This window comes from Pteropus medius, unplaced genomic scaffold (assembly GCF_902729225.1).
Source record: "Pteropus medius unplaced genomic scaffold, Ma_sr-lr_union100, whole genome shotgun sequence".
In the NCBI taxonomy this organism is placed as follows: domain Eukaryota; kingdom Metazoa; phylum Chordata; class Mammalia; order Chiroptera; family Pteropodidae; genus Pteropus; species Pteropus medius.
This window is the reverse complement of record NW_024349227.1, coordinates 660,308-682,525: the sequence shown is the minus strand read 5'-3', so window position 1 is coordinate 682,525 and position 22,218 is coordinate 660,308. Positions and strand designations below refer to the sequence as shown.

The following is a 22,218-nucleotide window of genomic DNA, read 5'->3' as shown; positions in this document are numbered from 1 at the left end:
CAAGGTCCATGAGTTCCATAGTAAGAGTGTATTTAAAAGGGAGGGGTATTTTAAAATTAAATTTGGAGAGCATTCTTGTGCCTCTTACTATTTTTTCAATGATCAGAAACCTGCTTTGATTTAGCTTTCTTATGTATTAGCACAAAGCAAAGAAGTCGAGGGAAGGACTGTCTTTAGGTTAATTGAGTAGGTGATTCAGGTATAAGGAACACTTTTGCATACCTGCTAGCTGCTGGACTCTGTGCTAATAATCAGAGTCATGCTTCTTATCCTCTTTCGTCGTCAACAACCTTATGAAAATAGATATCATTACCCCTAGTTTTTAGATAGGGAAACTAGGACTCTGGGGTTTAAGCAACTTGCTCAAGGTTAAAAGAGTTAGTAAATGGTGGGATTAGAACATTTCAACTCAGGTTTTTCCATTTTACTGCAACCAAGATGTCAGGGAGGGAGGGCTCAGAAAGAAAAATTACTATATCGATACTTTTCAATAAATAAAACTCATTGCTGATGGTTAATAACCAATTAGGAATCTATTAAGAAATAAATCGAGGTCATAAAAACTACATTGAAGGTTCACAATGGCAAAACACCAAAACCACCCAATAGACTCTTTTCCTCCATTCCTACTTTTTGAAGAAATTCTCAGTTTTTAACATATTGAGTGTAAAATTAGGTGGATAGGGCGTGGCACTAGTCAGACTGCGTTTAGGAATTTGATTTTATTTTGGTGTTCTAGACTAGAAACTGCCCTTTTTTTCTCTTCCACTGAGGAAAACCCCAGGTCATCACTTTATGGTTCGATGTCTGTTGAGGGGAGCAGGGTGCAGGGTGTGGAATGAAAGAAAATTAATTACTGAATATCGGTACATGCTTTAAGTAAGGAAAGTGACTTTATTGCCCAAGGAAGGGATTTTGAGATTACACAAAAATAATTCCTTTCCTAGCCCCCTGGTCTCCAGACATCGTTGAAAAGCCACACCTTCCTCCCTTACCTGCAGCTATCTCAGCTCATTTCTCTAAGTGTCTGGTCAGCAGCCTTTGACTCAACTCCACCAGTAAATGCGAGGCCATTTCTCCATCTTGTCTCATACAGATGAGTGCTGACTGTGGGCAGGACAGGAAAGTGATAAATAACATACCTGTGAACTCTAGGTTGCTTTTACCTTCCCATACCTGGCTTACCTAGATGGAAAACTTCCAACCATTGTTCCCTGTCTTAGGGATGCAGGTCATACCTTGACACAATTTTGATCCTTCAAGATTTAATGGAACCCAAAAAGGTAATCCATCATACCTCTTTATCAGATTGTTATTTATTTTAACGGTTCACCAAGCAACGGCCAAAGTTAACTAGTGAACTGTGAACGTGAATGAAAAAAAAAAAAACAACTTCTGGAATCACAAGTAGAAACATGAGGGAGAGGAAGGAATTTGCATCCATTGCCTTTCAGAAGTTTGGCTTGTCTGAGCAGTCTGATCTTGTTTTAAGGGTTACAGTTTCTCAGTGGGTTTTTCCTCATTAGGAAACTTTGAGAGTCTCCAGGGATGACCTTCCAAAGAGGGGCCTTTGAGGCTTCAGGTGTTAGTAGTGGATATTTCCCTGCAGGCTTTTCACCTCTGAGCCCTGAACTACTGTCCCAAAGCTCACAATTAGGCATTGGTGGGGGATTAGGATGTCACCCAGGGAAGACTGACAGCAGGTGAGCTGGCAGCTGGAGCAGATGGAAAGGGGAAGTTACAGAGGGGCCTATTTTCATGCGGATGTTCTCATGCAAAAGCACAAAGGAGTGAAGGGATCAGGTTCTGAGTAAAACAACAGAAATGATTTGGTATAGGGTTTGTTTTTTGTTTGTTTTATAGTTAATTTAGAGAAAAGGGGCACGCTCGGAGGCTTGGTTTATGACTGCTGCCGATGGTTCTCTCCAGATGAGAGTAAGACTGCATTTATTTACTTATTCTTTGAGCATTTATTGAGTGTCTACTATCTGCTGGGCATGGAACTGAGATGCCAAGAATAGCGAATGCCATGGTCTCTGACTATAGAGAGGAGGCATCCTGGAGGGAAAGATACATGAGTAATAAACCCTCCATGACAGGGTTGTATGAGAAGTGCTGTCATGGAGATTTGCAAAGTACGTGGAGGAGCATCTGGGTGAGCTGGGAAGGCCAAGGAGAGTCTCTCAGAGGAAGCAGGGTTTTTTCCTTTGTTTTTACATGTTGTAGGGGAGGGGAGAGGGAGGGAGAGGGAAAGAGAGAGAGAAACAAGCAATACCCATTCCTGGTTAAAAATTCATGCTGTACAGAAAGGTACAAAATAAAAATAGCTGATAGTTTTTTTCACCTTTCTGCCGTCATCCTAAGTGGTAATAGCCGTAAAATCAAAGTCTTGATGTATAATGATACTTTTTACTTAATACATTAAAAGAAAGAACTATTACAATTTAAAATGTTTTATCTACTTAGCTTCTCAAGTATATTACCTATCACCAGTGATTCACAGATCACACTTGGGGAAACACTGCCACGTTGCCTCTGGGTTTAGACATGGCCAGGTGACCTCTGACAGCCAATGAAGCATTTCAGCAGGGGACCACCGAGGCAAACGAAGGCCCCTGTGAATGGCTGTGGGGTAGAGTGGGAGAGACACCGTGCTAAGTCCAAAGGCCCAGGATCCAGGCCTGGTACTATTACTGCCTGGCCTGCAGTGGTCAGCGATTCACTTAACACTCCTTCCCCAAGATCATCTTCTCATCTGTAATAAGAAAATAATGATGTCTTCCCTAACATGCTGTGCAGTTATTGTGAGAATAAAATAAGAAAATATGTTCTAAAGTGCTCAAAAAACTCTTAAATTGCTACATATATACAAAGAATTAATACTGCACAGTTTTGTTCTGCTTCTCTCCTGCTCAGTACTGTAACAGGAGCATGTTAGCATCCTGGTTAAGAACACACACTGTATTGTCAAACTGCGTATGTCTGGATACTGGCTCTACCTCTTATTCACTGTTTGACCTTGAGCAATTTATTTAATCTCTTCAAATCTCAGTGCCCTCATTCATAAAATGGGGATGATGATAATAATAGCCTATGGGGTTGTTTTGAAAATTTGATGAATTGTCCAGGGAAATTTCTCACTGGGCAGACAAGGGTTTAAGAGAAATCAAACTAGAAAATGCAGCACAGCAATCATATTTTGACTGTTAGAGCGGAGGGCATTGCATTTCCATAACCTCATCTTGTGTTTGGAGCTGCCAGTGTGTGTAGATGCAAGTGGGGGGTGGCAGCCCCTCCCTCCGAGCGCTCAGAAACCCCAGGCTTTCTACAAAGACTCCGTGCAGAATAGTGGAGGAGGCTGATTAAGATAGGCTCAAAGATAGTGCACGCGTGCAATGCTTGCAGCCGGGCAGGTGCTGAGCCTGCCCTTGGCAATGTTCCTGGTGTGATGGAATGCGCCCTTTGAGGGGCTGGGACAGGGCTGGATGTCAGTGGAGGTGACCTGTGGCAGGTGTGTGTCCTCACACCAAGACCAGGCCTCAGTAAGTCCCTCCACCCTGCCTGCTGTTCTTCAGTGGAACTGAAAGAGATGAATGAGGGGCCCTAGGAGGCAGTTTCTTATACTGGCAACATGGAGCTCCCAGGAAAGCACAGAACAGGATACTAATACACATGAAAATCAGCAGCTGTCCAGATGCTCAGGGCTGTAAAGAAATAAAAAATGGAATTGGTAGAAATTGGGTCAGAAACCAAATGCCCTCCTAAAAAGGGAATTGTACAGCTGTACATCTGTGATTTTTTTTTTCTTTTGTCTTTAGAAATCTGATTGCTCTTTTTTCTCCTCCTTCCTTACAGAAAATGAAAGAGTACCTGGAGGGCAGGAACCTCATCACCAAGCTACAAGCCAAGCACGACCTTCTCCAGAAAACCCTGGGAGAAAGTGAGTGTGGGAGCTCTGCTGGAGGTTTGACATTGACAGAAAGGCTGAGCCCTGGGTTTTTGGCTGAGCCGTCACCCTACGCCAAGTGGGCCCGACCTGGTTATGTGAATGCGTTTCTTTTCCTAGCCTGTGTGATGTGAAAGCGCACAGCCCAGACGACTGTTTGAGTAATGGGGAAAGGCCAGTGCTTAATGAAGCACTAATGTGCATCATCTGTTTGTTTAAACGGAGCGTGCGTACTCTCTACCCAGTCTCCCTCCTGCGCCCTCTCTGCCATGCCTGGGGTGAAGGGGCCGATGGGTTTTTCCTCTCCAGACACTTTGTGAAAACTCTCAGCTCCACTGTGGCAGAACTGAGGGCTGGAGCAAGAAGCTAGGGAGCTGGGAGATGAGATACCCAGCTGCCCTGAGGAGAGGAAAGGATTCTTAAAGGCAGGGGTGATAGGCAGACTGCTGCTTTCTGTAGCTTCACAGTAGAGCTTCGGTTTCCTTCTGTTTTGAGCGGTCCTGATGCTACGAGGCAGCCATCACTCCGCCTTGGCCATGCCAAAGGCAAGGTGCGGAATCCACTGTCTCATCTCGTAGAGTGATTTTAACCAGACCCTGGGAAGTAGCAAGGCAGAGAACAGGACTGGCACTCTGGACTTTCTCTCCTCAGCTGTCAAACAGAAGGTGAAGGTTGAAAGAGAAGCTTCCCTGGGGTTCTTGGCACCCTGCCCAGGTCTCTCAGCATCCTGTGATTAATGGGATTCCCAGGTTGGGGATGCCTCTGAATGCCTGGCCCCTCCTCCGTGCTCCACTAATCTCTTCACATAAAGATGAGAAATAGGAGGCTACAGGGCATATGTAGTAACACCAGGGAAGGGCAAACTTGCACTTCCACAGAGGTCCAACATTGTAAAATAAAAGCTTGAGCACTCTCAGACACACAGCAGAGGCTGGTAAAGTGCAGTACCTATTGCCTATTATCCCAGAGGAATGGATTCTCCACAATTTACCCACCAATGGATTGTTCCCCGAGATGATTAATTCTCTAATGTCTTTGATCTTGTGATATTTTCGGGCATTTTCTTTTATGTGAAGAAAGCCTGTTAGGTAACTTCTGTTCTTTTTCCTCTCCACCACCCAAGGGATTCGAGCTGAACAGGTTTGGGCATTGAGCTCCTCACTTTGCTTGTTGAAAATCTTCACTCTTGGGTTATCAGATTGCTCTATGGGGAATCAGAGGAAAGAAGGCTCAGAACTACTTGATGCAAGTTATAACCATGATTTATTTTTGCCAAGATAATCGAAACTTAACCCAGAAATGAGATAAGGAACAGGACCTTGGGTGCAGCTGTGTGTGTGTGTGTGTGTGTGTGTGAGTGTGAGTGTGTGTGTGTGTGTGTGTAAGAGAATGAATGAGTTTGCACACACACATACATGCACCAATGTGCTACCATGGAGGGGCAAAGGTTGGTGACCATTCATTAGTGCTGCAAATTGCCTTCATCTAAAGATGACAAGTTTTACAATAAGGAAAAAATAGCTGCAGATCCTCCTGTGTGCAAGTCATCATGTCCCTGCCTTCTGTATGTATTTGTCACCATAACGCAAAAGCTCCTTGTTCTTGCCACAGAGAGATAATTGATGTGTATGAATATTCCAGAATGGAAATGGGACAGATGTTGAAAATAATGGCTCAGAATATTTTTGCAGATGAGAGCTGAGCCTTTAGTAATGAGAGGCTGTTAGGGGTGGGGGAGTGTGTTGCTCAAGATGAGCTGAACTGTAATCAACAATTAGCAACCTTTAAAGGCAAGAAAAAGACCCGCCCTCCCCCAGCTCTTGGAGTTGGGGATGAGGAGTCATGGGAGCTGCTGTCTCTTCCCCAGCTCAGTGCCTGCTTGGGTTTTCCCTGGTTTATCTGATATAGGTCCAATCTGGACCAAGCTTCGTTAACTGGACCCAAAGAAAGCAACCAAGATTACATTATGCCCGTGTACACATGCATACGTATTTCTTAAAAATATAAGAATACTTCTTACAATTGTAACAATTTTCAATTTCATTTTCTAAAGCTGGCTGTGACCCAGTAAAATTAATATTAAGGTCCACTATTGGACTGAGAACCACGGTTTGATAGCAATATCAGCATTAAATCTCATTTTCCTTTGCTACCCCAACCCAACCTAATAGGAGAATTTAGTATGAATTTAAAACTAGAACTTCCATATCTTCACTTGTTCCAGCATCCTTACCACACACACACACACACACACACACACAGAGCATACACAGAAGAGAAGCCGAATTTCATCTACAGGAAGGTTCTAATAATTTGTTCTCCGATGTATGATCTGCCTTGCTATTTTTCTCTACATCTACCCCACTGGGAAGCAGAGTTGGCACCCCTGAGGTTTAGGGACATTGATAGCCCTGGGCAGCGAACAAGCATCAGAAACAAGCCTTGCCCAGAGAGGGTCTCTGGGAGCTTCACTTCTTTTTTGCCTGGAAGGCTGGTCACCCTGTGACACTAGTGGCTTTTTCTAGGGGAGAGACGGGCAGACGCGGTGCTTCTTAGAAGAAGGTATCCCTCTTTCACCCTGTCTGCTTCAACCTGTGCATTTTGTTTTTGTCTTTCTAACAGGTCAGCGGACAGATTGCAGTCTGGCCAGGTAGGTGTGGCCTGGGACAGCCCTGTGAAAGGATGAAGAGAGGCCTGTGGGTAGAGAGATCCCAGCCTGGGAAAGAGTAAAGCAGTTGGGTTGCAAAGGCAATGGATGGCTTTGCAAAGAAGTGGCCTAGGGTGGGTGTTGCTTCTTCGCTTTGCCTTGCTGACCCCATCTGGCCCCAAATGGAAGTGGGGTTTGCTATGACTTCTGGAAAGAGCTGAGAAGAACTGAGTGAAGGGATTTATCATTTGCTGAAATAGTCCCAGGGACTCCCCAGAAAGAAATGTTCAACTCTGGAAGGAGGGTCCTGGTAACCTAACCTTAGCTGCTAGACATAACCGTGTGGGTTTCAGTCAGTCTCTGACCTGGAGAAGATAGATTGGAGATAGTATTCGACCTGAGGTTTTTTTCACGCATAGAAAAGGTGACAGCCCCTAATTAGTGACTGTTACTAGATAATGAAATATATTGCATTGGCTTGCCAAACAGCATTGGTAGAAATCCTGGCCTGATATACAAGTATGTAACCCTCCCAATCTTTCCCCACCTTCCCCTTCCTTCCCCACCCCAGCCAAATATTTTCCTTCCCAGTCATGGAGCTGCTGTGAGAAAACTTGTGAGCTGGCGGAAAGCAAGGCATTCATTCAGCCAGCAGTTCTCCGATGCCTAAAAATGTGCTGATTTAACTGGAGAAAGAGCTTTGATGGGCTGGATTCCTTAGAGACCCTGGTTTAGCCCATTATATCAACCACTTATATCTGCCAACACACACAATAATCATGAGGCCATTTACAATTATAGGCTCGTTATTTAGAAATAGCTTCATTTGGCTTTCATCGTTTTGTCATTGTGGATGACAATAAAGATACCATTAATCTTGATGACTGGAGGGACCCGGAATAATAGAATTCTGTGGAATATATCTTCTTGGTGCTATGGTCCTACTATAAGTTCACCCATCTACGGGAGTGAAAAGAGTTGAGTTGAATTCTCTTATGCTGTGTTATTTCACTGCGTAACCTTTGGGCCGCTCTTTTACCTTCTCTGAACTCGTTTTCTCATCTGTGACACAAGAAGGAGCATTCCACTGGATCTGAGGAGCTCTGGGCTTCCAAAGAAGTTCCTCAGGAGCCGCCTGGTGGAAGGGGCAGAGGGAGCCTGGCAGCCAGGCGCCGCCCCTACCTTCACTCTAGACAGCAGTGCTGCTCTCCTTGCTTGGGGCGTTGTGCCTCTGAATCAGAATAACTTGGAGAAAAGCCTTCTGAGGCTGAACACAGCTTAAAAAGCATTGACCAAGAGCAGTGGTCTCCAACCCTTTTGGCACCAGGGACCAGTGTTCCTATGAGAATCTAATGCCTGATGCTCTGAGGTGGAGCTGAGGCAGTGATGCTGGCGCTGGGGAGCGGCTGCAAATACAGATGAAGCTTCACTCGCTTGCCCACCACTCACCTCCTGCTGTATAGCCCAGTTTCTAACAGGCCACAGACTAGTACCGGCCCGTGCGGCCCAGGGACCCTTGACATAGAGGATTGCCAAAGTTCTTTCCAGTTGGGATTCTCTACCCTCTAAATTCCAGAAAAATCAGTCCATCTTTTTTCCCTAAGGATTCCCAAGAGAGAAAACTGTGGCTTCCTTTGGTGTTTACTAGTGTCTCCTTTCAAGCAGAGAGATCTTATTGTCAACCCAAATATATTTCACTGCAAATTGAACTGATTCATTCCTGTCCTGATTTTCAGTAGTGGCAGACATTGAGAGCAAGAGACCTTGTGCTTTTGTGAAAAAAACTTTATTGGGCTTTATTTGAAAAGTAATTTATTGAAGCTGCTTGCCATGTCTGGGTCTGAGCTGAGTAACGTGACTTGTTTCGTTAACCACGGCACAGCTTGTTTTTAATCCCATTTTCTTTTTCTTTCCCCATGCTGTATCGGTTCTCTCTGATTCCGGGGTCGATCACAGGCGTAGCTCAACCGTGAGAAAGCAGGTAAGGGGCCAGCGAGAGCCAGCACCGTCTGGTGTGAAAATGATGACATCCCACACACTCAACTGGGGGGCAGGAACCCCCCATGGAACCCCACCCGGAGCAGAGCAGACACTTTTCTGACTTCATGCCTGCATTTAGAGTATATCGTTTCATCATAGTATGTTTAATGTTATGGCAATTCCTTGATTTAGCTTGTTTAGCTGAAGCGGGCTTGGTCTTTCTGATTTTTGTTCCTCTCCTCTGTAGTCATTTACCCTCTTCTATACTAGAGATTTGGGCTAACTGTGACAGATTGTGCCAGAACTGCCCTTGGCATCCCTCCTTCAGAAGATCACAAAAGAGGCCTCACACTTCATACGCATGTACCAATATGGCAGAAACTCACAGCAGCCAATCACCTAGACCGGACACCCTTGCTTTAAGTTTGCAGATTTTGGGGTTTTTTTTCTAGTGTTATGATCATCCTAGATACATTTCTAAGCATGCTAAAAATGCAAAAGATAAGTCTGGTTTAGGGGTGATAGCAAGAATGTTGAACTCTGTGATTTTGTGATTCAGTGTTGGATTAAAATCTGACACTGGGCAGCTAGCTCTAATTACCCATATTAAGGAGGAATCTTAGAGAGCAGTGGATAGATAATCCACATCAAGGGATAATCTAAACAGCACTTATGCTTGTTTAATAAAAATAATTGAAGTATTTTTTGCAGTAGCAAATTTGACTTTCTAATTATACTTTATGGCAAATATTGAAATGATTTTGTATCCCCTAAGCCCATACCAACTATGCAGTAGGCAGTTCGTAGGGAGGCGGTGGGGAAAGCTCAGAAATATCTTTGTGTCTACTCAGGGGAAAGCTGATCCAGGCTTTAAAAATCATTTGGGGTAATTTATCGTGGCGGTGGCCACAGGGAGATAATCAGATGCAGAGGGCACCTGGTTTCTGTGGTGTTGGCAGCCCCGGCAGGGTCTTCAGCTGATCCGATGGCTCCAGCTGGCTGGGCAGTCCAGCTGGGGGACTTGGATGACATAGCCCTCGCTTGTCTTAACTTCGCCGTCACTATTTTTTTTTCTCTTTTCTACATTGGATCTCATTTTAATGAGAACACCATCAGATCCAATTACACATTTTAAATTATAAAAATTTTTAAATTATAAAAATTACCTTGCAACTCTCTTTCCTCTTGTTCTTCTAATTTCTTTCTTCTTCTTTCTCCCATAGTTTCGTTTAAAACTAGAGAGGAATGGAGTTACTCCAGGGATAACAGTGCATTTACAATTAATAGGTGGCTCTCTTAAAGAGAAAGCAAGCCTTTTTTCCCCTCCAACACTCAGAACAGGATTGGACTTGCAGTTTGTCCCGTTCAGTTCCTGGACTGAAACTAGGCCTCCTACTCACAGATGGAGCACTCGTCCAGGGGCTTCACAGCCTGCTCTGTGGCTGCAGGAGTGCCGAGACCACTGTTCGGCAGGTGGTCTGCACCGCTGGCTGGACCCACCGTCAGAGGGGAGCAGCGCCCGTCTGGATTGCATTCTGTTGTGCCTAAGCAATTGCAGGTCCAGCGTATTTGCCTAGTGCTAGTTTTGCATAAGAGTTCCAGGTTACACCAAAAACCCTGAGACTTTGTTTTCGTTCTGCTGCCCCAGTTTCTCTCCAGCAGCTCAACTCTAATGGTGGATTAGTAAAGCGTTTTTCTAAGATAATCAGGAGGGTAAACAGTAATTTGGAAGGTGAGTCATATAAATAACTAGAAAATAAATATTTGTTTGTTTATGGCAAATCGGTCAAACAAGAGGAAGAATCTGGTAGCCTTTGTTTTTGAGGGTCCCTAGTGGCTTTTAGTCATTTTTGACCCCAGCTAAGACTAGATTCAAACTATTCCAGATTTTTCTTTCAAAAAGAGATGCCTCAGTTGCTGTTTCCAGACTTTCCCTGCCCCCTTCAGCCCAGCATTTCCTCTTTCCTGTTACCTCTGCATCTTCTTTGCTGGCCCGTCTTTCTCCAGTCCTCTAAATTCAAGCATCTCCCCAAGGCTTGGCCCTCTTATGGCTTCTCTCCATATTCTTTCCCTGGTCACTTTTGTTTCCTTAGATGAATCTTTTTCTCCTTTCCTTGATATCCACCTGTTCTATGATGCTGTCAGTCTTAGTCTTAGATGTAACTCCTAACTGATAGCTGGACATTGCTGCTTGAGAGTTGAGACGGCACCTCCTGGCCTCTGCATCAGTCTCCTGACCTTCCCCACTACATTTTTACTTTCTTAGCACCTCCCCTAACTTCTCTGTTCCTCTTAATGAGGATCCTCCATTCTTCACAGCCCCCAAAGCCCCAAATCTTACCTTAGTGAAAATGGAAATCTAACAAATATAATAGAGATCAGTACTTGGCAAAAATTCTAACTCTGTCACTCATGAGAAAGCATGCCAAACACTGGTATTTTTAGACATTAACTGTCTATTTGTTTTTGCCTGCAAATCACTGAACTTCTGCTTTACTATCGTTTCTAGTTATGCCTGCTTCTTTTTTCTCTCCACTTTTGGTTAAGATTAAGATCTGACTGAATGGAGATTTGGCCCAATTGCCCTTAAAGACCCCTTCCAACCCTGGGATTAAATTATCAAAAATATTGTAAACAATTAAACAGACATGGATTCTAATGTTAGAGGAAGGAAGGAGAGAAGGAAGAAAGGGAGAGACAGATGCTTAATAAGAGCTCAGAGACACTGCTCAGTCAGCTGTATGCAAACTCCATGGTGAAATGAGGGTCTTGGAGGCCCTTGGGGAGGGTCTGGAGCCTTCATGACTTTGTCTAGTGTTTGCTCCAACCGGACTCTGTCTTAGGCCCCTTTGGAGCAGTGTGGACTAGGAGAATGCTCTTCCACAATGGGACGGGTTGTCTCTGACCCACTCTTGTCTGCCATATATTATCCCTCTGGGCTACTTTTACATACTACTTTTAACCATGGACACGCAGGTTAACATCCTTGATCCTTGCTTTCTGCAACTCTTCATGCTTCCACTTAACTGCCATAGCTATTCCATTTCCTGCAAGTCTAGGCAGAATTTTGCACTCACATAGCTTGTTAAAGCCAGCAGCCTGTGAGTGTGCCAGCCTCCCTCCCTCTGGGTCCTTATTTGTAAATCCAGGACTAGAAAAACTTTACAAACCCTCATATCACTATCTTCATTACCACCGCTACTGCTATTTGTAAATAAAAAAATATAACATTTGTAAACATAAAAAGATGTAAACAAAAAGACATAAACATAAACAGAAAATGGGATTTGGGGGTTCTTTTTCAACAGTGGAATTCAGTTTCTTCACTATGGAAGAGCTGATGAGGATTCTTCCTCTAAGGTCACCCTGGGCTGACTAGAAGAAGTCAGTGATAGCAACAAGAGAGCAGACACTTGCTTCTGTAGCTGGAAAACCGAAGGAAGCAGATGAGTCCGGGGGTCGTGAAGCTGAGCATTTGGTCGCTGAGACCTTCCTGGTTGCAGCTCCACCTTGGCCCACACAGTACTCCTCATGGCAGCACTCTGGGTTCTCAGTAAGCTGGGGAGCTAGAGTCTCAGCCTGACTTTTTCATGAGGCCTAACTCCTTCCCTGAAGTGCCCAAACCCCATGGCTACGGTTGGAAATTTGGAGCCAGGGGAGGGGCACAGGTCAACCTGTGAAATGGGCAGAAGCCACAGGACTCATTTGAGAGTACAGTCTCTGTTCAAACCATCTATAGCCCATTCGAACTAGGTTTAGGGCCCTCTGCCTGATCCCTTTCTTCCCCATAGCTGAATCACTGTGTATTTGGCTGCATTGTAAAACCTTCCTGGACATTAGCAATATTTGTTAAGCGTACTGGCAATGTTTGCCAAGCTTCTAGGATGCAGTATGGGTGGTAGTGAGATATTCAGTCTCAGAGGGAGACTGCCCAGGTTTGAATCCTGGCTCCGCCACTCCCCTGCTTTATCACCATAAGCAGCTGTTTCACCTTGCTAAGCCTGTATTTCCTCATTTGTCAAATGAGGATAATTGCAATGTGCACCCCATGGGGTTGTTACCAGGACCAGTCCATCTAAAGCACTTAGTACATGGCCCAACACGTCTGTATTTCCTCTGTAAATGGTAAGCACTAATATTCATGTGCCAATAGGAAATATTACTCTCCTCACCACCAATCCCTTCCCCAGGGTGGAGATACCATATTGAGGCCCAAAGAAGTTACATACATAGCAGGGTTCCATAGCAAAATGACAAAGCAAAGACTGACATCTGGGAGGCCTCTTTCTTTACTTAGTATCAGTTAGTCTTTACTATTTTCAAGAGTTGAGTTTTTTCTTTATCTTTTATGCCAAACAGACTCCCATTCTGATGCTCTTATTGGTTCATTCTTTTACCCTCGAATGATATTAATTGAGCACCTAATATGGCCAGCACAGGACACCCAAGAGTTGACATAGGATCTGCCTTGTGGAACTTGAATATAGTGGTGATAAATGTAAACAAATAGTCATACCCACACAATTAAGTCACAATCAGCATGTGAGGGTCAAGTTCAAGGTGCTGAGACTTTGTAGGCAGGGCCTTGATATCATCTGGGAGTCTGAAAAAACACCCTTGAAGAAGTGTGGTAGTTGCACCAAGACTCTAAGGGATAGGGACCCGGGGTGAGGGGAGCAGTCCAGCCACAGGAACAGCTCATGCAAAGCCATAGGACTTATCTCAGGGACAGAAAGAAGGCCAGTGTGGCTTAAATAGAGAGACTGGGGGAAGAGGAGGAGGTGAAACTTGAGGCCTAAGCAGGATCCTAACATGCAAGGCTGTGTAAAGAAAGTAACGAGTCTTTGAAAGAGTTTAGCCTAGAAAGTAAACGATTGGATGTGTACCTTTAAAGACCACCTAACTGCCATATAAAGGAAGAACATTGGAGAACAGCAAGGGTGGGAATTGAGATATTGATGGATTGGACTGGGTTGGTGGCAGTAGTGATGGAGAGAAGTAAATGGATTTGAGAGATATCTAGGAGGCAAACTTGACAGAATATATAGATTGATTGATTGATTGGATAGATGGCTGGGGGTAGGGAATTTGTGTGGGATAAAAGATGATCAGTTTCATGCAGGACATGCTGGACTTAAGGCATCAATGGGTTGTGTTCCAAGGAGATGGTTGTGTTTGTGCTCTGGAAATTGGAGTACAGGTCGGGTGCTTCTCTGTGGACCAGCCACTGATCCAGCTTAGACAAGTTCTGCACACTTTGGCCCATTTTTTTCCGACCATGGGCTACCCCTGCTTAGATTCTAATGTTGTTTTTCTCTTTGGCTTTTCAGGATTCCAGCCAGGCAATTCCTCTGGTTGTAGAAAGCTGTATCCGATTTATCAGCAGACATGGTAAGCGAGATTTTAACCTTGCCCGTATTTGTGCAAAGTCGGGAAGAACTTCCAGGAATTCTTTGTACAGTAAGCATAGAGATTGACTTCCCATCCTGACATTCTCAGAAAAGAAATAAAATCTTATTTGTTCACATAACGTTTGCTACCTCAGAATGGCCACACCTAGACATTGAGAGAAAGACATTATATGTTTTGACCCAAAATGCCTCAGCCACTTACCACACTTCCTTTTGACTCTAAAGAGTGAGTTTTAAATTACAGCTGTTATGTGAATAAGTACAGCTGGTATGATGTGTGACGGTAGTTTCGCCATTACTCACCGTCTTTGCACGTGTCAGTATCTCCCAGTGCACAGCCTTGGCCATTACATCACATTGGCTTTCTGTATCAAACTAATTTGAAAACAACTCTTTTTGTAATATTGCATTGATTCCTAACATTCAGTTTTTATTCTCGTTTGGTCTCACTGGCTGCAACATCGCCAAGAGCTCAGTTAGTATGTGGTCTTAAAAATTGTAGCCAACATTTGAGAGTCAATGAGGACTGGCTCCTTCTCAACCTAAGTCAAATCATGCTGTCATCTGCTTGGACAAGCTGAGTCTCAGAAACTCCATTCCTTCCTTACTAGCTCCTAGGCTTCTTGGACAGAATTTAGGGGTAGAGATGAATTGCCAGCAAATCGATCTTCCAAGTGTATTATTATTTAGAGAGCACAGATATCTAAGCTAACACCATGAAGATTTCTAGGAACTAGGCATCAGAAATTGTTTTTAGCTGCTGTCCTTTCTATTTATAGAAAAAGGGACAGAATGACCTTCTCGGAACTAAGGAGGTGTGGAGATGATTTCTGGTCTCAATTCAGGATAGCCATTCTGTCTCCCTTCCTCTCCTACCTCTCTCTCGATAAACTTGGATGTTGCTTGGGTTTATTTTTTGGAATAGTAATTATTTTAGCATGCCTATGACTTATCTCATTCTAATCACCTACGGTTTTTTCATTGTATCTCCATTCACTTGAAGTAACAGCATTTTATATTACTATTGAACAGTCAACAAATATTTATCAAGCCCTTGATCAATGCTGGGCAGCATGCATTGCCAAATAGGAAAATAAAAACAAGGATAATAACACTGTTGCTGTCTTTACCTGGTTTTATGATGCAGTTCAGAGAAAATAAATGAGCAAGTGAAACGTTTAAAAGAGATAAGCTATAGTAATTTGGAATAGCAGTTTAAGAAATTTCACAAGATAATGATGATTAATGGTCAAGCAGTTGGTAAAGATAAGTCCAAACTTAAGTTCAGGGGAGAATTACTTGCAATTCAAGGACAATAGGAAAAAGATAGTCTGAACTCCTATTCTTTCCTCCATTATGACATCCATTCACTTATTCAACAAATATATACACTGATTGCTCATTGTGTGCCAAGAAAAAGTTCCTGTCTTCATGAACTTTGCATTCTACTGAAGGACACATAAATAGATGATCACAGGTGCAGTCGATAAATAAGCAAATTAATATACAATATGCCAGGTATGGGTGAGTCATGAAGAAAAGTAAAGCAAGGTAAGGAGATGGAGAGTAGAGGAGGGACACTGCCCTAGGTAAAGGCCTTACATCACCTAAAGTGACATTTGAGCAGAGTCCTGAAGGAAGTGAGAGAGTGAGCCACGTGGGTATCTAGGGAAGAGTGCTTTGGGGACAGGGAGCATCAAATGCAAAGATCCTTGGAATATGCAGGGACCGGCACACAGGAGGCCAGTGTGGCTGGAGCAGAGTGAGTGGGGAGGAGAGTGGCCAGACTCTTAGGGCTCCGTTGGCTAAGGTAGGGGTTTAGATTTTATTCTGAGTGAGTTGAGAAAGCTATTGAAAAATTTCAAGCAGGGAGTGATCTTTTTAAAGGAGTGCCGGGTGACCATAATAGGATGCAACCGTAGGAGGAAACAGGAGGCTACTGCAGTAGCCCAGGGAAGACATGACTGCGGCCTGGCCCAGGATGTGAGCTGTGGAGGAGCCGAGAAGTGGATGAGTTTGGATATTGTGTTTTGAATGTTCCTGTTCCTGCCCCTGTACAGGCACAGTGCATGAGGAGACAAAAAACTTAGCACGTTTTTGTGGTGTGCTCTGGGAAACAGGTATGCACACATATTGCTGACGGCAATGGAAATCAGTGCAGCCCTTTTGGAGGGGAATTTGGCAATATCTAGCAAAACCGCACATGTACTTATCTTCTGATCCAGCAATCCTTGTAGGGGTTTCCCCTGAAGATACACCCCTAACAAAAATACAAATGAACAGGGTTACTTGTTGCAACATCATTTGCAATTGCAAAATATTAGAAACAACTTAAATGCCTTTACATAGAAAAGTGCTTGAATAAACTGTGGTATATCCACACCGTGGAATACTATGCAGCTACAAAAAAAGAATGAGGAAAATCCCCAGGAAATGACATGGAGAGATTGCCAGGATATATTATCAAGTGAAAATAAGCAAAGTGCTAAAGAGTATCTAAAGCATGCTACCTTTCATGTAAACAAGAAGCGGGTATAAGAATATACGTGTGTCTTCTCACTTCTGCAAGAAGAAATCCAGAAACTAATATTCGATTGGCCATCTACACAGATGGTAAAAAGAGTAAAAGAATGGGGGAATGGGAAATAGGGAGTGACATTTCTCTGAGTGTTCCTTTTTTGTGTAAATTCGACTTTTAAAACTGCATTAGTTTTCCTCATACTCGAAAGATAAACAGGTGAATAAAACAAAGATGGTATTAAAACCCCAAATGGAATACAGACAGTAACAAATAAACCTAACTCTATTACAAATAAACAGCAGAAGCGCTCTGAGGAGATGATGAAGAAAATAACGAGGTAACTTTGGAAAACAGTATTTTGATTATACACTGTAAGTCTAAAGACGAAAAGAGCTATACAGTAGCTGGCCGTTGTTTATATCATGAAGTTATGGGCTAGCAATTTTGAAGCCATTTTATGTGCATTCTAGGATTGAACAAATAGATAAACGTATTGTTTATTTAAAGAAAAAAAACAGTGCATAATACCTGTTGAAAAAAAATTTGCTCAGCGAAATTGAACTTTTTCCCCCGATAGAGATTCAAGGTATTCCTAAACTCCCTAAAAATTATGGTTAAAATTTTTGTGTTTGTACATTTGATGAGGATAGGGTTCATAACTTTGGTCAGTCTCAAAGTGTCTGCAGCCCACTAATTCTTGGAATTTGCATGCTCTTGCTATTTTTCTGTCCCCTAGGAGGTAGATCTTATAGTCCGCATTCTATAGATGAGAAAGCTGAGGCTCATCTGAAAATGGTGGGTCAGGGCGCTCCAGGAAGACTTAAAGAAGAAGGGATGTGAGGAACGACGGAGTCAGGGCGGAAACCCCCCACTATTTTCAGTGTGAGCAGGAAGTAGTGTTGTAGCGATCATGTCAAGAATCCTCTGGGAGAGCAACTCTGACAACAGCTGGATCCAGCCCAAAACGGAAGGTTTTATGCCATTTCCAAATAACAGATTGGTTTTATATTTTTACGTTAGTACACACTAAGAAAAAATGAAAATGGTCGTAGATGTGTCAGGCTGGTTATGTGAGGCCTTACCTGCCAACTGCTTTTCCCCTTTACTTTCTGGAAACCGACCATTTATTAATGTTGCTGCTTTCAGAATCATTACATTAGACACTAAAGATTCCGTCCGTTAAGCGAGAACGCGGAGCATTCCTTCTAAAGCCTAGGTTCTCAAGGGGAAACAGAAGCCAGACGGAAAGGAGCTGTCATCGTGTCTCAGTCCTGCTGCCCAATTTCCAATAAGCTCCCCTCGGATTTCTTCCTGTCCTGGGCCCATGGTCCAAAGCAGCTTTTCCTTGATGGTCTAACCTACCAAAAAGCACCAAGGTGATCCTCTCTTAGCAAGTCATTGGCTTCATCAGCTATAACACGCTGAGTATCCTGGTCCCTGAGATGACATTTTCTTATAATCTACTGTGGCTTTGTCAACTCACTGGGTATGTGACTGTGAGAACACTTGCTGTTTATAGTCTGTGTTTAAACAATATTATATGGCTGTTACATCCCATTGGTAATTAATATGGTAATAGGACATTGGTACTAATGGGGTTTTAACATGGTTGCTATTCTGTGAAGAATATTCTGGAGATTCCCTTAAAGGAGCAGACAACTCAAGTCCTATTACAAGCCAGGTAATTAAATCCCTCTGCTTACCTTTTAATATTGTTTCAGTTGGATTCAGGAGTTCAGCCCTGGCCTGTGTGGTTTACCTTCAAAGGTTTGGCTGATGGAATACTGTCACCCCTCACCGAGAGGGTAGCCCTACAACAGTGGGCAAATGTAGCATTATTCTATTTTGTTTTCCTAAAAAGAAATTTGTTTGAGATTTCTCTGATGGCAGAATTTTCAAGGGATCATGCCATAAGAGAGAGACTTTGACAAAATGCCCAAGATTCAGACACAGGGCTCCTGAGAAAGGCTGGGCAAGCCTGATGTGCTGAAGGCTCGGTACTAATGACATGCTTTCTGGATCCCTTACCAATTCTGCAGTTGCGTGTGTGGTTCTCTCTAGAAGCATATTGATGTTCAGACTAATAAATGGGTTCCCACCCTCCCTGCACATTCACTCTAATAGGCCCCACAAGCCTAGCATTCAGGAATGAGCACACAGTTGCAGCTAGAAGGCCTGAGTTTGTGTCCTGTCTCTAGTTCTTATCACCTAGGCAACCAAAGCCTGGTCATCACTCATCAGTCCCCTCACCTAGAAAATGGGCTTGCTGGTACTCCCACCTTACATGGCTATTGTGAGGAGCACTTGATTTATTTATATGAAACCATTGCTTAGCAGCAGTCACCACATAGGCATTATTTTTTATGATTATTTCTACTCTAACAAACCTAAGAAGACCTAGTTTTCATGCACATTATCATAGTATTATATTCATGCATCCTTGTCTTTAAAGTTGTAGTCAAGAACCAATGTAGCACAGTGCCTGGCGATTCTGTCCATCGACTTATCACTTAACTTTTCATGTCCTCTCTTTTTCATAAGTAATCAAAGCATTGTGCCCTAGAACAGCTGAACAGTGTCAGAACAGCTAAAGCAATATTGATAATCTCAGACCTTATGAAATTCTTCTGATGGTTATCTAATGACTTGCCTGCCCTGCCCATGGCTCCCGTTCCTGATCCCGGGTAATAAGAAGGTACCAGGGGTCACTTCCCCACTTTGCAAATGGGAACAGGGAGGCAAAGGCTGGGGAAGGAACTCGCCTGTGGCCTCCCTAGGAGTCAGAAATGGAGCTGGGTATAGACATTTCTTTCCTTAAGTCTCTGACTTGGTGCGTACTTTACGGTAATGCTTCACATCCATTCCAGTGACTTTTCGAACATCCTTGCACCTGTTTTCTCCTTTGGCCTGAAGACAGAAAGGCAACTTAGATACACACTGGCTGACAGTGATAGACATTCATCTAAGCTTGGAGCTGTGGTTGCAAATTTGCCTTTTCTTCTCCTTGATCACTTTTCCCTGACTTCCTAGGACTACAGCATGAAGGAATTTTTCGGGTGTCAGGATCCCAGGTGGAAGTGAATGACATAAAAAACGCCTTTGAGAGAGGTGAGGAAACAGCCTGGAAGATAAGACCGAATGTCTGCCATTCCCCTGTGATATTGGCTCCACCCTTTCTCCCCTGAGAGGTACCAAGAGGTTATGAAGCCAGTTTGCCTTTCTCTTCAGCCCGGCACCTGCTCTCTTATAGACATTTCCCCCTAGATGCGGGAGGAATGCCAACACCCATCCCAGCTGCTTCCTCCTCAGCCCCACCCATCCTGCCTCTCTCCTGTGGGTGATGTGCTGAAACCCAAGAAGTTAACCGTGGTATCTGGGTGGTTTATGGCTTCATCCGGAACCCTTGGTGGCAGTTAATATCAAGGCTAATGTGCCTGTTCATCGTAGCCCATTTATTATCTTGTGGGCTATTAAGGTAATGGGCAAGCTTTGGCAATTTCCGTCGCTGTAATGGATATATACAGTTTCAATTTGAGGTTGGTCCTATCATTAAATCTAATTACATCTGATATGAAATTTTCCATGGGGAACTCCAGCATGATTGTTCTCCTGTAAGTAGGTGTCCTTTGTTGCAGGCCAGGAGGAGTGGGAGCTAGGCAGAGGGGCTGGCCTCTCTGGCCTCATTTTTCTCCCCTAGGAGTTCAGTCCCAGCCTGGTTTCATGATTCTTATGAGAGAGCCCGTTGTCCTATCCCCAGCCCATAGGAAACGTCCCTGAGCTAGTCTGGCACAAGCGAATTTATGCTAATGGACTCTGTGCCCTCCCCTGGCCCTGGGGCCCCTGAGCCTAAACAGCCTTTGCTTCATCTAGTCCATGGTCCGCCCTCTTCATGGCCACCATGCTGGGCAGAGAGCTGATGGACTGAGAGGAGGACTTGAATAGGTCACTCCTTCCCCACCGCCTCTGCTTCATCCTACATGTTTTACCTCTCTCACCCTCTCTTTCCTTTTTGGGGGGATGCTTGTCCTCAGGGGAGGACCCCCTGGCTGGGGACCAGAACGACCATGACATGGATTCCATAGCTGGCGTCCTGAAGCTTTACTTCCGGGGGCTGGAACACCCTCTCTTCCCCAAGGACATCTTCCATGACCTGATGGCCTGCGTCAGTAAGTACATTCCTGGCCTCGGACCGGCTCCTGGGCCAGAGTATCTTGTAGCGACAGATAAGAATTTCCACCGGGTTGTTATTTTTTTTTTCTCAGAAGCTTTTAGGTAATGTTTTCCTTTTTTCTTTTTCTTGAGTGAATTTTCTCCTCCTCACCCTCATTCCTTCATCCCCGGGTTGGGGAGGAAGAAGAACATTTCAGTAAGCATCTAGGATCACAAGTCAGAATGCCTGGCTTTTTTCTCTCTGTTTCTCCTTAAATGCGTTTGCTTTGCTGGGCTTTATCTTTCTTCAGTAAAATACATTTATATTTTTTAAAAAATACATTTATATTTATGTACAAGACGTAGTCCTTTTCAGTTACTGTAAGCTTATACATCAGTGCTTGTGCTTTTCATGATACAAGAGGAGAAAGCATAGGCATTGTAAATATTTCCTGCAAGTTGCTTTAAACATGGCATGGCTTACCTGCTAGATGTGTTAATATGTGCTCTAGGAATAAAAGCACTCTGCACATTTAAAAGTAGCAATATGATATTTTCTCAGGGAGAGAGAGAGTTTCCATCCCCTTTAGAGGTTCTCTGCCTCTTACTTCAAAATTTGGGACTTAAAAAGCTACTCCTGATCATTTACTTTAAATCATTATACTGGAACATCCTCTCATTTATTCTCCATGGAAAACAATCCATGGGGACTTGGATTAATACCACGTCATCCTAGAAACAGACTCCATTGGAATGCTGGCTCCAGAGGGTAGAGAAAGCAGTACCTTTGAAATGGAGAAAAGATCCTTCTTCCCAGATTGACGAAGATCTTCATGGCCCCCAAGTTTCCAGTCTGACTCAGTATATGCTCTGAGCACTGTCTCTCTCTCTTACTCTGAGAGAGAAAGGCCCTGAGCATTCAGGAAGCTCTCTTGTTTTATTTGTTGACCTATTATTTGTGGGAATGAGTTCTGTGGGTAATTAAATATATGCATCCCTCACGTCTTCGTGTCTTTTTCTAAGACTCGGCCTATGTAGAAGATCTCAAGTGGACTGGGGCTACTGACGCAGTATGAAATACCTTGGCTGCCCAATTCTCCCCTTGAGATGTGCTCATCATATACTGCTTCCCATTTCTTTTTTACATAAAGTCACTCATAATATCTATGTGGCACACTGGCCATGATGGAGGCCACCAGCCTAGGGCAACACCTGTAATTAATCTGTTCATAGCACAGGAGTCAGGAAACTTCTCTGATCTTCTCCCAGACATCACATCACCACTTACACAGGGACAGTCATTGTCTCCAGCACGTTCTCCTTATCTGTACTGCAAGGGAGAGGGGAAGATAAGCCAGACTTGTGCAGAGGATGAGGCGATAGACGTGTAGAGCGGGCAAGACAGCACCTGCCCAGCCTCTCTCCCTCCCCACACGTAGGTCCTGTAAGGCTGGGTGTTGAGCAGTCATAGCAGGTTTATGGACAGTTCCTTGTCTGGTTGTCTTAGTAAGAGGGTGGTAGATGCTTGGGGGACATCAGCAACCCCTTCTGTGCCTGAGAAGCA

At 43.9% G+C, this 22,218-nt stretch overlaps 1 protein-coding gene across 10 annotated transcripts in view; it reads left to right on the top strand.

The window, feature by feature from the left end:
• SRGAP2 (SLIT-ROBO Rho GTPase activating protein 2) overlaps nt 1-22,218 on the top strand; it is a 229,612-nt gene that overhangs the window by 181,163 nt on the left and 26,231 nt on the right. For all 10 annotated transcript variants that reach the window (XM_039881736.1, XM_039881737.1, XM_039881735.1 and 7 more), the window contains exons 11-16: nt 3,856-3,940; nt 6,569-6,596; nt 8,550-8,574; nt 13,904-13,964; nt 19,536-19,613; nt 20,537-20,671. In XM_039881736.1, the coding sequence (XP_039737670.1) occupies nt 3,856-3,940; nt 6,569-6,596; nt 8,550-8,574; nt 13,904-13,964; nt 19,536-19,613; nt 20,537-20,671 (412 nt within the window). The remainder of the gene's footprint in view (nt 1-3,855; nt 3,941-6,568; nt 6,597-8,549; nt 8,575-13,903; nt 13,965-19,535; nt 19,614-20,536; nt 20,672-22,218) is intronic.